General features: G+C 41.6%; 1 protein-coding gene across 1 annotated transcript; it reads right to left on the bottom strand.

Moving 5' to 3' along the window:
* Nucleotides 1-7,113: 7,113 nt before the first annotated feature.
* Nucleotides 7,114-12,476, bottom strand: ccr6b (chemokine (C-C motif) receptor 6b). Its single transcript, XM_068339122.1, has 2 exons — nt 12,403-12,476; nt 7,114-9,727 (listed from the first exon to the last, which is right to left on the bottom strand). The coding sequence occupies exon 2, from the start codon at nt 9,716-9,718 to the stop codon at nt 8,627-8,629; it is 1,092 nt and encodes a 363-aa protein (XP_068195223.1). The 5' UTR covers nt 9,719-9,727; nt 12,403-12,476; the 3' UTR covers nt 7,114-8,626.
* Nucleotides 12,477-13,331: the final 855 nt, after the last annotated feature.

The raw sequence follows: 13,331 nt of genomic DNA on the forward strand, positions 1-13,331 counted from the left end.
GTTATAGCATGTCCACGACATGTGAAGGGGGGTATCAGGAATGAGCCTGAGGCAAAAGGGTCTTTAAATCACCTCAGTTACGGTGTCTTTTACAAGGTGTTGTTCCTCTGAAGATACGGTCGTATATCAGATGAAATCACTCCTGACCAGAAGTTGCTGACTCAGGGAAACGTGGACAACACAATCTTTCACGTGGCTGGAAGATTTACCGTCAAACTGACCTGGAGTTGTGAACCCCAACTTTCACACTGTCCTCATTTTTAACTGGTAGGAGAACTTCTTTGGCTGGCTGGTTAAGTTAGCGTCCTCTTTGGGTGCCATCCCATAGTAATCACTCAGGAGAGGGAATGGGTCATAAAATCTTCCCCGATTGGCAGATGACTTACTTCACAATGCAACTGGTGCTCAACAGGAAAGAGAACAGAAACCGTTCATTCCAGTGGTTTCCCATTGCATGCTGGGATACCAAACCATTACCTTCTCCTCCTGAGTAAGCTTCTCTCTGGATGAGGAGGCTCTGTTGCTCAGCAGATCCTTCCTTCTCTTGTGGACGGGTTTAAAAAGACTGAATGTTTGATATAACTGATGAACTGATATCTTTCAACTGAAAGAAAATGTTTGCAGCATGAACATAAAACCTCACACAAGCCAAATACCGTATTTGAAGGTAATGGAGTAAGAAGAGCTAATATTGTATAAACAATATCACAGTTTCTCTGTGAAATGATATGAAAATAAAAGTAATTTCTCACTCTTAAATGTTAATTTATGTACAGAGGATTTAATGTAAAAAACAGTTATTGTAAAACCTTTAGAATAAATTTCATTTTAAGATTTTATAATGTTTATTTTTACTGTGTTCATTTGATTCAGTGTTGAATGTGTGCAGAAACTGATAATTGTCCTGTTTATGAGAGGCAAAACAAAATACCTGTAAAAACCCAGCTGATTATGAGCAAAAGGATGATGACATTTTTTAAATATGTGCAGGATCCGATCCATCACCCACTCAGGCCGTTTCCGTTCAGGCCTCGTTATCTCGTGTCCAGATGGATCCAGACTGGGACTGGATCCGGCCGAGTTTAACTGCAGTTCACATCTGGCGTTCAAATGTGTCTGAACTGGGTCTGGAGTGAAATATCAATTTGACTGCATGATTTAAATGTTGTAATTCCACACGGTGAGCGTGTGTGACCGGCTGGCCGAGGGAGATGGAGGCCGTGCCGATGCACAACAAACACACAACTGGGGACCAACAAACCCAACAGATAATGGTGATGTATGGCCAGCTGGGTGGGGGCTGTGGTGGTGTGGTGGAGGGTAAGAGGCGTGTCGTGACCAGAGACAGCGAACAGATGTGGTTTGTGATTCACAACAGAACACTAAGTTACTTAACCAACACAAAGAAATGCTCCTGGAGCTGATCTGTATGCACTAAATCATTTGTTTGTGGGTTTGAGGAAGAGGAAGGATGCTTCACCCTAAACCAGGACAGCTGACTGAGGACATCCAGTGGATGAAAGCAGGGAGGGTTGTTGTTCACGTTTTGTCCTCAGATCAGAGGAGAGAATGACATCAGAACCCAGGTGTTATGTTCCAGTTCATCCTCTAGGTGTCACTAACGAGTCACAGTTCACTCACATTGCAGAAGTTTGTCAGTCTGGAAATAAGGAAATATGAAACAAAAGAGATTCAAACTGTCTTCAGTGGCAAAAAATATAAATTCACTTTTCACTTTGGTTCTCTAAATAGGCTATTCTTTTATAACATACACACCAAATTTAGTCACTTACTTTTCCATTTTATTATGTCAACTGTTTTACTGTTTTCTTTAATAAAAGTCACAAAGAACATTTCTCTGTTTTTTAATTTTTTGCAAAACGTAAACTAAAATAAATTAAGCTCAGCTAAAGTAAACTAAGCTAAACTAATAACTAAACCAAAGTGAACTAAGCTCATCTAAACTAAACTAAAGTAAACTAAGCTTATGTAACCCAGTGTTACTTTTACTTCTCAGTGTTATTTGTTTATTATTATTTCTGTTCAAACATTTTTTTTGTTGAGTACTTGTGTTTCCCATGTACCCTGAACGCACCAGCGCGCTCACACCTGCTCAGTGCTCGTTCACGCTCTGACGCTGCATCGGTCTGCGCGGAGCGACCTGTAGCGTTGGAACTGTTGAAGATAATCCTGGTGAGTAGCACAAAGCTGGAAATGCAAATGAATTATAAACCTAGGCAGGATGTGATTTTCTCTCGGAAATGTGATGGAAATGTGTGTTTTTTGTTTCTAATGGTTCACTAGTAGCGTTAGCCTGTAAAAATGTAAGCTGTCCCACACAGAAGAACAGAACCATCGATCTGTTCTACACTAATGCTAAGGAGGCATACACCGCCACCCCCCTCCCTCCACTAGGTAAATCAGACCATAACCTAGTGTACCTACAGCCCACCTACATCCCGCTGGTGAAACGGCTGCCAGCAACAACACGACAGGTCAGGAGGTGGTCCCCGGAAGCAGAGGAGATGCTGAGGAACTGCTTCCAGACCACCAACTGGGATGTTATTGTGGGCTCACATGGGGAAGACATTGAGGGGGCAGCTCAGTGTTTTACAGACTACATGAACTTCTGTGTGGACACCGTGGCCCCTGTCAGGACAATCAGGTGTTACCCCAACAACAAACCATGGGTAACCAAGGAAGTCAAGGCTGTCCTGAACAGGAAGAAGCGGGCGTTCAGGAGCAAGAACGAGGAGGAGATGAGGAAGGCCCAGAAGGAAGTGAGACTGCCTGAGGGAAGCCAAGGAGGCGTACAGGAGGAAGCTGGAGAAGCAGCTGGGGCGCAACCAAGTGCGGGAGGTCTGGAATGGGATGAGAACCATCACCGGACACGGGAAAGGGCGCAGCACTGTGGAGGGGAATATTGAACGAGCGAATGAACTAAACAGCTTTTTCAATCGGTTCAGCTCCCCCACCACTCCCGGCTCCTCGTCCCAGGCCTCTCCTGCCCTACAGACCTCTCCTGGCCTACAGACCTCTCCTGCCCTACAGACCTCTCCTGGCCTACAGACCTCTCCTGGCCCTACAGACCTCTCCTGGCCTACAGACCTCTCCTGGCCCTACAGACCGCTCCACTGATGCTCCCTCCTCCTGTGCTTCCTCTCCTTCCACCCCTGCCACTTCTCCCGAGCCCACTCCAAGAACTGCGAAGCTCAACGGCCCCACCTCAACCACTGGACTTCCAACCTCGCCACAACCTCCTGCTCCCACCACGACTGAGACCATCATCACTGCAGACCTGGTGATGACAACGCTGAGGAGGCTCCGTCCCTACAAGGCGGCTGGATCGATCGATCGATCGATCGATCGATCGATCGATCGATCTATCTATCTATCTATCTATCTATCTATCTATCTATCTATCTATCTATCTATCTATCTATGTAGTGCACCCCGATGTGCTGCTATTGCTAATGCAGGTGTTTAGCTAACACGCCTTGTGCGATGCATTCCTGTGGACCAGCCTCCAATGCTAAGTATGGGAATAGCTTTTTTTGGTGAATTTATATGTTAAAAAATTGTACAGTGGTTCCTCTACTTATGAATGTCTCTACGTACGAAATTTTCTACTGACCAAACGCCTCAACAAGAAAATATTGCCTCTAGTTACGAAAGAAATTTCGAGTTACGAAAGGTTAAAATACAGTATGGGCTGATACTCGCAGCTCCCACAGGTTCCTGAAGGCAACATTCCTACAAATGCTTTGCCATTGGCTATTACCTAGCATCCTGGCATCCCATTGGCTCAGAGGGACCTCTGTGTGGAGCTAGATAGGTGTCTATGCAGCGTCCTCGTCATTCGGCCCTCGACCCATGAGGTGCTCTGATAGTTTTACATAAATATATTAACTTTTAGAGTATTCACTATGGACCCCAAGGAAGTGACGGAGAAAAGAGGAAAAGAAAAGACCAAGAAAAGAGTTTTTTTGTCCGTACAAACAAATCAAGAGATGATAGAAAAGCCTGAAAAAGGGATGCGTTTGGTTGATCTCTCCAAAGAATATGGCCGTAATGCATCTATAATCACCACGTTATTAAAACTAAAGGAAGTTTAAGGAGTTTAAGGCGTCGCGTGGGTGGTTGGAGAAGTTCAGGAGGAGGACTGGAATTCACTCTGTTGTTCATTGGGGGGCAAGAGGGCATGAACCAAAGAGGGCAAAAAACAATGAGGGCAGCAGTTAAAAGGTAAATGACCGTCATTATTATTCTTTATTCTTTGTTTTTTACGTTATGCACAACTCTCATTTATTGTGTAATAATCTAATCGTAACATGTATTTGTTACATGTTTTGATGATTTTTATGTTATAAAATGTCTGAATTTTGGGGGGCTTGGAACGGATTAGGGCATTTGAATGGAAAACGAAATTTTATATTTCCGAAATTTCTTCCAGAACCGATTAATTTCGTGAGTAGAGGTACCACTGTATTGTTCATTGATTTTTTTTGTGTATTTGGCTAGTAAGAATTATATAGATATTGAAAATGACACGAAAACTGGAAATTAAATTTAAGAATTTTGTAATGAGTTCATATAACATTTTGTTTAGTTGCAAACAAAGTAATTGCTCTGTACAATTGTGTGCAGGCTGGGTTTTTTCTGGATAGAATCTGCACCAAGCATTGATGCCCTGCCACACACGCACTGCATGCCACATGGGGGGTGTACATTGGATGATGCTCCTGAATGCTCCACCTGGTTCCTAGGAGGGTGGTAGGACGAAGGATTCCAAGTCCTTTAAGAATTTTCTTTTTTTATTTACTGAGATCTCAGATTTTCTTTTTTTTTAATTTGTTACGGTCAGATCTGACATATGAACAAACTGAGAAGACTATAGACATTGAACAAACATTGAAACGCCAAACTGAAATGGACAGTGATAACCTGAGCTCTTAAGGACACTTGAGGGATGGTATTGAAGAATTTATTTTGTTTTGTTATTTTTTTCATCTTCTTGAGAAATTGAAAATGTTCAAAAAAAATTTGTCAAATACATTTAAATATTAAATTCTTGTCAGTGTGTCGTTAGGGTGGAGGTTTCAACCTTTCACTCACCACTGCCAGTCTCCTTACGAACCTACCAGAACCCAAATTGAGTAGATTGAGACACATTGGAGTTTTGTAGAACAGTTTATTAGATATTTAGACTTCTATCTTGACTACTCAATAAAAAGGGTGACACTACGCTTAAATAAACTAAATTAAGCTAAGCTAAACTAAATTAGAAAAAGCTAAACTAAGTTAATCTAAACTAAGATAAGATAAACTAAGCCAAGCTAAAATAAGCTAAGACTAAACTAAAGTAGTCTATATTATCCCATAACAACTGTAAATTTAAGATAATCTCTGTTCAGAATGTTAACTTTAAGGGTTGATCCAGGGGTGAGGCCTGGGGCAGATCAACCCCTGGGGGGTCGAAGCCTCAAACATGTAATGTAACTGCAGACGATGTGTGTGTTCAGTGTGGGGGAGGAGCTCACAATGGGGAGGAATTATGGTGTGAAAATGTTGTGTTTCCATCCCCACAATCCTTTGCATTCATTACTGAAACTGGTGACAGAGAATTGACTTCCTGTTGTCACTGACCTCAGGTTGATAACTACTCCAGATATCAAGACTGACTGATGCTTCAGCTTCTTACAGTCAGTGGTTCTGAATAAAAGCACAAATCTTCTCATTCTAGCAGGCTGTCCGACAGGATTCATTAATTGAAATAAATTATGACGAAGGAGTCCTGGCTCCAAACAAACGGTAACGCTTGATCTCTAAGAATTCTGAATGTTTGTCACAATGGGGGTCTGAATTCATGTTTGTTTGTTTTTTGCATTTATCTAGATTATTAATCAGACTCAGAATCAGTTTTATTGGCCATCGTTTGTTGAAAGCAGACGAGGAATTTGTTTCCGGCAGGTGGTGTCTCAAACTGTACATTCATAACTTAATTTTTAACTATTCTAAATACTTTAAATATTATAAATAACTATACTAAATACAAAACGCAAGATGCAAAACGCAGTAGGTGGGGGGGGGGCACAATGTACAGGTGCTGAGTGCATGTTGCAAGGACTTGGGAGACAAATATTTAACGTTTATTGTTCAAGTGTCTTATGGCTTGGGGGAAGAAACTGTTCTTAAGTCTGGTTGTTTTTGAGAGGAGGGCTCTGTAGCGCCTCCCAGAGGTAGACTTTTAAATAGACGGTGTCCAGGGCGTGTTGGGTCTGAGATGATCTTCCCTGCCCGACTCCTAATTCTTGAGGAGTACAGCTTTTGGAGGGAGGGCAGGGAGGTCCCAGTGATCTTCTCAGCAGACGTGATTGTCCTTTGTATTCGTGTCCTGTCCCTTTGGGTGGCAGCACCGAACCAGACTGTGATGGAGGAACACAGAACCGATTCAATGACTGCCGTGTAGAACAGGACCAATAGCTCCTGTGGCAGACCGTGGTTCCTCAGCTGCCTGAGAAAGTACATCCTCTGCTGGGCCTTCTTGAGGATGCAGCTGATGTGGAGAGACCACTTCAGATCCCGGGAAACAGTAGTCCCCAGGAACTTGGAAGCGCTCCACCGAGTCCACAGGGCTGTTTGCGATGGTGAGGGGGAGCAGAGGGGAGGGTGACTTCCTAAAGTCCACTGTCATCTCCACAGTCTTGAGCGTGTTCAGCTCCAGGCTGTTGCGACTACACCAGCTGTCTCACCTCCTGTCGGTATGCAGACTCATCCCCGTCCTGGATGAGTCCAATGACAGTTGTGTCGTCTGCAAACTTCAGGAGTTTGACAGCTGGGTGCGAAGATGTGCAGTCGTTGGTGTAGATGGAGAAGAGCAGCGGAGAGAGGACGCAACCCTGGGGGGCATAAGGTTCAATATTAGGACATAACAGTCCTCGTTGACAAAGAGGACTTTAATATCCTGGCTTCCATCTGACTCCTGCAAATCTGTGATTCAGTTCATTTGGACTGACTGTGTGGAAGAATTCACACTTACACACTCATAACAATGTTTATTCATAGTGACAGAACAATAATATAAAAGCAATCAAAACCTCATGAGATTTAAGCTTCTACCTAACAGAATTAGAAAAAGGCGGATTCCTTAGGTGTGGATAAAAATGAGTCAATATTTCGTCAAACAGGTGCATCCATTTTTAATAGAACGCATTATTCTCCACTTAAGATACATAGAATACATCACAACTCCTCTACCCTCTGTCAGAAATGTAAAATACATGACAGAGATTTCATATACTCTGCAACTGTACACATTTAGACAAATTCTGATAATACATTGCCAAAACATCAGACATTATAAAATACAAAATTCCTCTTGATCCCCAAATCTGAATTTTGGATGACATACAGGCCCTTAGTGTGAGTTAGTTATACTACAAAATATTTTATTAGCTCACACAGCAGGGCCATTTCTCCCTGTCAGAGGAAATGGCTGAACGAACATCCCATAGCATCCTATACACAATGTGAGGAAGAAACCAGCAACTTATTAAAAAAATATGGTGCTAATTTATAATAGTCCTTTATCATTTTCGTTTTTAGTTTTTTTCATTCTCGGGGGCGCGGGAATAAGGTTCAGATTTTTTAATATTGTGTTTTTATTCATGCATTTTCATTTTGCTTGACATTCTGTGTTATGTGAAATTAACAAATACTATAATAAAAATATCTTTAAAAAAAGCACAGTGGTACAGTGGGTGGCGCTGTCGCCACACAGCAAGGCGGTTCTGGGTTTGAGTCCCTCCCACCTCCAGAAAGAGGCAGCTTAGGTGAATTGATAATGCCAAATTGCCCAGGGGTGTGAGTGTCCCCCGCTTCATGCCCCCAGCCAGCTGGGTTAGACTCCAGCACCCCACGACAGCAGAAGAAGTGCGTCGAGAAGATGGATGGATCTTTAAAAAATGTGTCAATATCAAATGTATACAAGAAGAGATTATTGTCATCAATACGGGATGAATAAACAACAATAAACAGCGTTTAAGCACGAAACAACCAGCACCGCCTCTTAACTCATCGTTTAGTCTTGTGATCAGGAAGGAATTGCTTAAAAAGGAGAATACTGGAGATAAATTGTTGACACTGTCACTGCAGATGGAAAGCAGACAACACACACATGTGATGTTCAGCGTTTCTGTATGAAACGTCACTCAAACCACCAGGCGTGTTGACGTGTTGAGATAATGTTGTTGTTTCAGATCACGTTCACGTGTTCAGGGAATCTCCTTTTCTGCTAATCTGAAGGCGAATGCCTCATCCGTGCAGATCTTCACCAGAACAAATGCAGCTCTTTAAATGGAAACCTGGTCGTGTCTAGCATGTACGTGATTGGTTGGTTTTGATTGCGTGCACTAATTTCTTCAAACAAATTCCATTTGGAAATGTAATATCTGACTTCTTTCTTGTGAAATATTAAACATCCTACTGTGCAGTTATTTTCTCTTGTTTGCAGGGATGATTTGATCATTTTTCCACAGGTGTTCTCCCCTTTAGAGGTGACAGAATGACCCGTCACTCAGTGACATCACTCCTCACTCCCTCCAGACGGGTCTGAACCGCTGTAGCGTCATACGGTGAAAGACGACATGTTGTTGGTAACGTCTGGAGACAAGCGTGCTGACAGACAGACCTCGGTCATCTGGCGTGAAGAGCGGACGCTGGAGATGTATTTTTTGCCAAAACACCACACATCCAACATGATTTGGTGGAAGTGGCTCCTGAACTTGACCCCGATGAAGGCGTAGAGGATGGGGTTGAGACAGCAGTGGAGGTAGGCGACGCTCCTGGAGATGGCCAAAACTCGAAGTTTCACCGTCTCCTCCTCACAGCTCCTCTCCTTAAAAAGAGAGAGGGTATGGTTCAGCAGGGTCACGTTGTAGGGCAGGTGGCACAGGATGAACCCCCAAACCACCGCCAGCACCACGCGGATGGCCTTCTGCCTCTGGCTGCTCCGCGCTCGCAGCAACACGTACACAACACTGGAGTAGCAGAACACCATCACCAGCAGGGGCAGCAGGAAGCCGATGGTCATCTGGAGGCTGGGGAGCAGCATCTTCATCAGCTTGGCTGTCTCGTCCTCGCTGAACGACAGCCGACACGTGGTGACGCCCGGCTCGGGCCCCAGGCCGGGCTCCTCAAAGCGCTCGGTGTAGATGAGCGTGGGCAGAGACAGAGCCACCGCAAACACCCAAACAGCTGAGCAGATCACACGGCCGTACGTCAGTGTGTGTGAGCGAGCGCCGAACGACCTTCTAGCCTGAACTATAGCGACGTAACGATCCCCACTGATGCACGCGAGCAGAAGCATGCCACTGTAGAGATTGACGCTGTAGGACGACCCCAGGATCTTGCAGGCCACGGGGCCCATGAGCCAGCCGTGCTTCTCATTGTAAACGATGAAGGGCAGAGCCACCACGAAGATGAGGTCTGACACGGCCATGTTGAGGAGGTACACGTCTGTCATGGACTTGGTTCTCTTGTAAAACAGGTAGGTGATGATGACGAGGGCATTGCCCATCAGGCCGAAGGCACAGATGATGGAGTGGATGTAGGTCTGTGTCATGACCTCGGTGGGGTTAGGGTCAAGGTTGCAGAGCCCGTCGTCAGGGTAGTCTCCTGTGAAATAATCCTCATAGTAGTCTGATGTCACAGCGTCCATGCTTTTAATCTTGAGGGAAAAAAACAAGTACATTTAACTCCAATTTATTTACCTCATTTTCCATATTACCCTATGAAAGATTGTATGCGGGAATAAAAGGATTTAATGTCAAGTAATGTCACAGGTAGAAGGGAAAACGTCACAGGAAAGGTTAAAGCAGTGACGTGGCCTCACCTGCCATCATGAAAAATCTGGCAAATGGAAGAAATAAAGGGTTATATTTATCCAGCGGTGTGTCTTATAAAGTTATTTTCCATTTAACATCACCAATTTTAGATTATTTTCACTCAAAATTGCTGAATTTTCACGTTTACCGCTGAAATACTGATCAGAGACCTGTGGTGAGACACCGACCAGCCGAGCCTCACCATGGGTTGATCAGTGACTCCACTATCTGTGCTGGTAGCTAAACAGTGGGACCGTAATGCTATCTATCTGTCGCTATTAAAACATTCAGACACGTTTGCTCTATGAACAAAATTTCCACAATTTATCTAATGTACATAATGTATAGTGTTTTTTATCAACTGCATGTGCGTAATGTCTTGAGTTGAGCGGTCCTGAAACCGATGGGAAAAGGCACGAAGTGAGACACGCAGTTCTCCTGCCTCATTGTAGGGGGCGCTGGTGATCCCAGGGATTCGTCTTGGGACTCAGAATTAGTGACAGCAAACTACAATATGTAGTCAGCAAATCAAGTGCAGCCATTCAAATGTGCTTATTTGTGTGTTACAGTTTGTATGTGTGAAGAATTTATGCTATGAGACTTTAAAAAATAACCCACCACCTGCTAATTAAATGATGAATAAGCTACACTGTAGATTCATGTTTGTAAATCTGATTAGGATGAAGTCAGTGCGGTTAAAGCATATCATACTTGACCTATTTGCTGCTGAGCAGTTTGAATGAAGTGTACATAGTTATATATTTTAAATAGATGGATTATATAAAGCTAAAGCTTAGTAAACTATTGGCTTCTAACATGTGCAAAAAAGGTTTTTAAAATATTACATCAAACTGTTTATCAGTTAAATACAGTGAATTCTAACCTTTGTGAACATGTACTCAGTTGAAAACACTGATTTTTATTCTTATTCTAAATCTGATGAGAGAAATGCTTAAAACATTTGTACAAACAAAACTGGGAACATTATAGAATGTTTAAAGATACCAGTTTGGACTGTCTCACAGCTAAACTGGTTACTGGCAAAAAGTAATACATAAAGTATTTTGTAATGTTTATTTTTGTATGCTGTAATTATGTCTGTGGGGAAATCATTATTATTATTATTATTATTATTATTATCTATTGTAAAATAAATTTAAAAAAGGGTTAGGGTTTCTAAAATGAAAATTTTGGAAAAATTAAATGAATGGTATTCAATTGTTCCTCCCTGGGTTAGGGTTAGGGTTATCTCTGTTTAATACAATATATAAGAATAATATAGACCCAAAGTTTTAATGTGGTCCAGTTGTCAAAACCCCCCAAAAAGCTCAGGCCTGGACTTTTAATGACTGTCAGTCATCTTGAAGTTCTTCAGTCTGTTTACAGGATGAAAGCGTTCTAGTTCAGCTCTTCCTCTACTTGTGAACGACCCAGATTCACACCTATCATCCATACAATCAGTGAATGCATGCGAGCGTCTGCAGCGGGTGGCTGCGCTCTGATCTGTGTCTGATATTTGGTTTGAAGATCGTAATCTGTGGAAGTCTTTGATGTCTCACTGGCAAGAAGCGCGAAAAGTACCAACAATAGCAGAAAAACATGCCTATCAAGTAAAAATGGACAAAAAAATTCTCTGATGCTGAAACTCACCCAGACTCTGTGGGACTTTTCTATTTTCACTGATCAATAATTAATTAGGAAAAACCAACACCTTCCCCAGAGCAGTACATAACTGTACCTGAACACATACGTGACAAATATTTGCCACTTATGCAAACGACATTGTGTGAAACACACATCGTTTGAACCTACTGTATAAGCACTAAGGAAGATTATATATGGACTTATATCAGCTTTTGCAAATAGCTGATCATTTAACAAGACAGGTATGACACATTTGTACAGAAACATGTTTTTGAAACTTCTCTTGAGGAAAAAAAAAACAAAGTAAATTTTGAAGAAAAAAGATTCTGACATTGTGACATTCTAATTCACATTACATGTGAAAACGTGACATTTGTGGATGTTTTCATGACAGTTTTTGTACATCTTGATTAAAGCAACAGCACTAAAATGTCAAAGTGAAAACTATTAATCATATTTTCAAAACCTCAACATGTAAAAGTTCAAAAAGAGCTCTTGAGGCTGAGACAGCTAACAGTCACTAAACTCTAAACTGTAAAAGACAATTTGATTGACCTTCAAATTATAAAGAACTATGGTGCAACATTCACGTAAAAGCTACATATGTAGTATATTTTTAATTTTACAATTATTTTTAAGCAATTTGAGAAAGTACTAAATAAAATGTTCTCTAAAAATTTGATAGATAATTACAGATTATTACATATTAATCATTACAGACAATGTAATGATATTGACAATGACAGTGTAATTTACAGTGTAGTTATATGATTACACGTTAATTTGATGTGTGTGAATGCATCAAAATACAATTCACCACATAACTTGTTGATTTAAATTCTTAATACTTCTATTACAGAATAAACACACCTACCAGAAGGATTCAGATTCTGTGGTTAACTCCTTTTGTCTGGATCCAGTTCTAGAGGAGATGAACACGTTTCACAGAGAGATCAGTGTGAAAGGAAATTAAAATGTCAGTCTCACATCACTGAGGAGTGATCACTCAGTCTGAGTCAATGAGCTGCACTCCCTACACACACACACACACTCACACACACACACACACACACACACACACACTTCTACATCCCAAACCCCCAACAGTCTGTCTCTCTGTCTGTCCGTCCAGATGTTTTATAATTCACTGAGAAAATATTTTGTTCAGTAATCAACTAATTTAAAGTAAATGCTGTGTAAACTATGTAATGTTTTACGTTTGATTATGTGAATACATATTTATCAGACTAATAGTACACGGCTTAAACACATCGTGAAAGGATTTATCTTTGATTTGTTGGTTGTTTCTTCAAGACAACCCCTCCAACCTTGTAACCCTACCACCTCGGCTTTCCTCATACATGGTTAACCTACAGCAGGTTAGACCAACATTACATATCAGGCTGACATTTTCCTATTGTGGTTCAGCAGCGCTTCAAAATTAATGAGTTTATTAAGTAACATGTTAACATAGTGTTAATTCATTGTTATTACAAACAATACACTAAACTATTCCACGGGTTGGAATTTACGTTTTTTTATTTGTAATTATTCAATCTATTTGTGCTACTGTTGTGTTGCTATGGTGATGTTATACAGGCCACCAACTTTGCATGTTGATGTTGAGACATAGTCTAAAATAATCCGCACAGAATGCTCATATGTTCTATTTTTAGTTTAGGAATCTTTAAAGCATCAGATCTAACTTTTAACCATTTTGGATGTGTATGATGTAGATAGAATTTATGTAGTGTTCTGACTGGCTTACTATCTCATCCGCTTTTCTCAGAAGTGTAGACTTTG

Source organism: Antennarius striatus, chromosome 17, assembly GCF_040054535.1.
Source record: "Antennarius striatus isolate MH-2024 chromosome 17, ASM4005453v1, whole genome shotgun sequence".
In the NCBI taxonomy this organism is placed as follows: domain Eukaryota; kingdom Metazoa; phylum Chordata; class Actinopteri; order Lophiiformes; family Antennariidae; genus Antennarius; species Antennarius striatus.

Excerpts from the sequence above, each read along its gene's own strand:
- ccr6b (XM_068339122.1), bottom strand. The coding sequence starts at position 9,718 with ATGGACGCTGTGACATCAGACTACTATGAGGATTATTTCACAGGAGAC.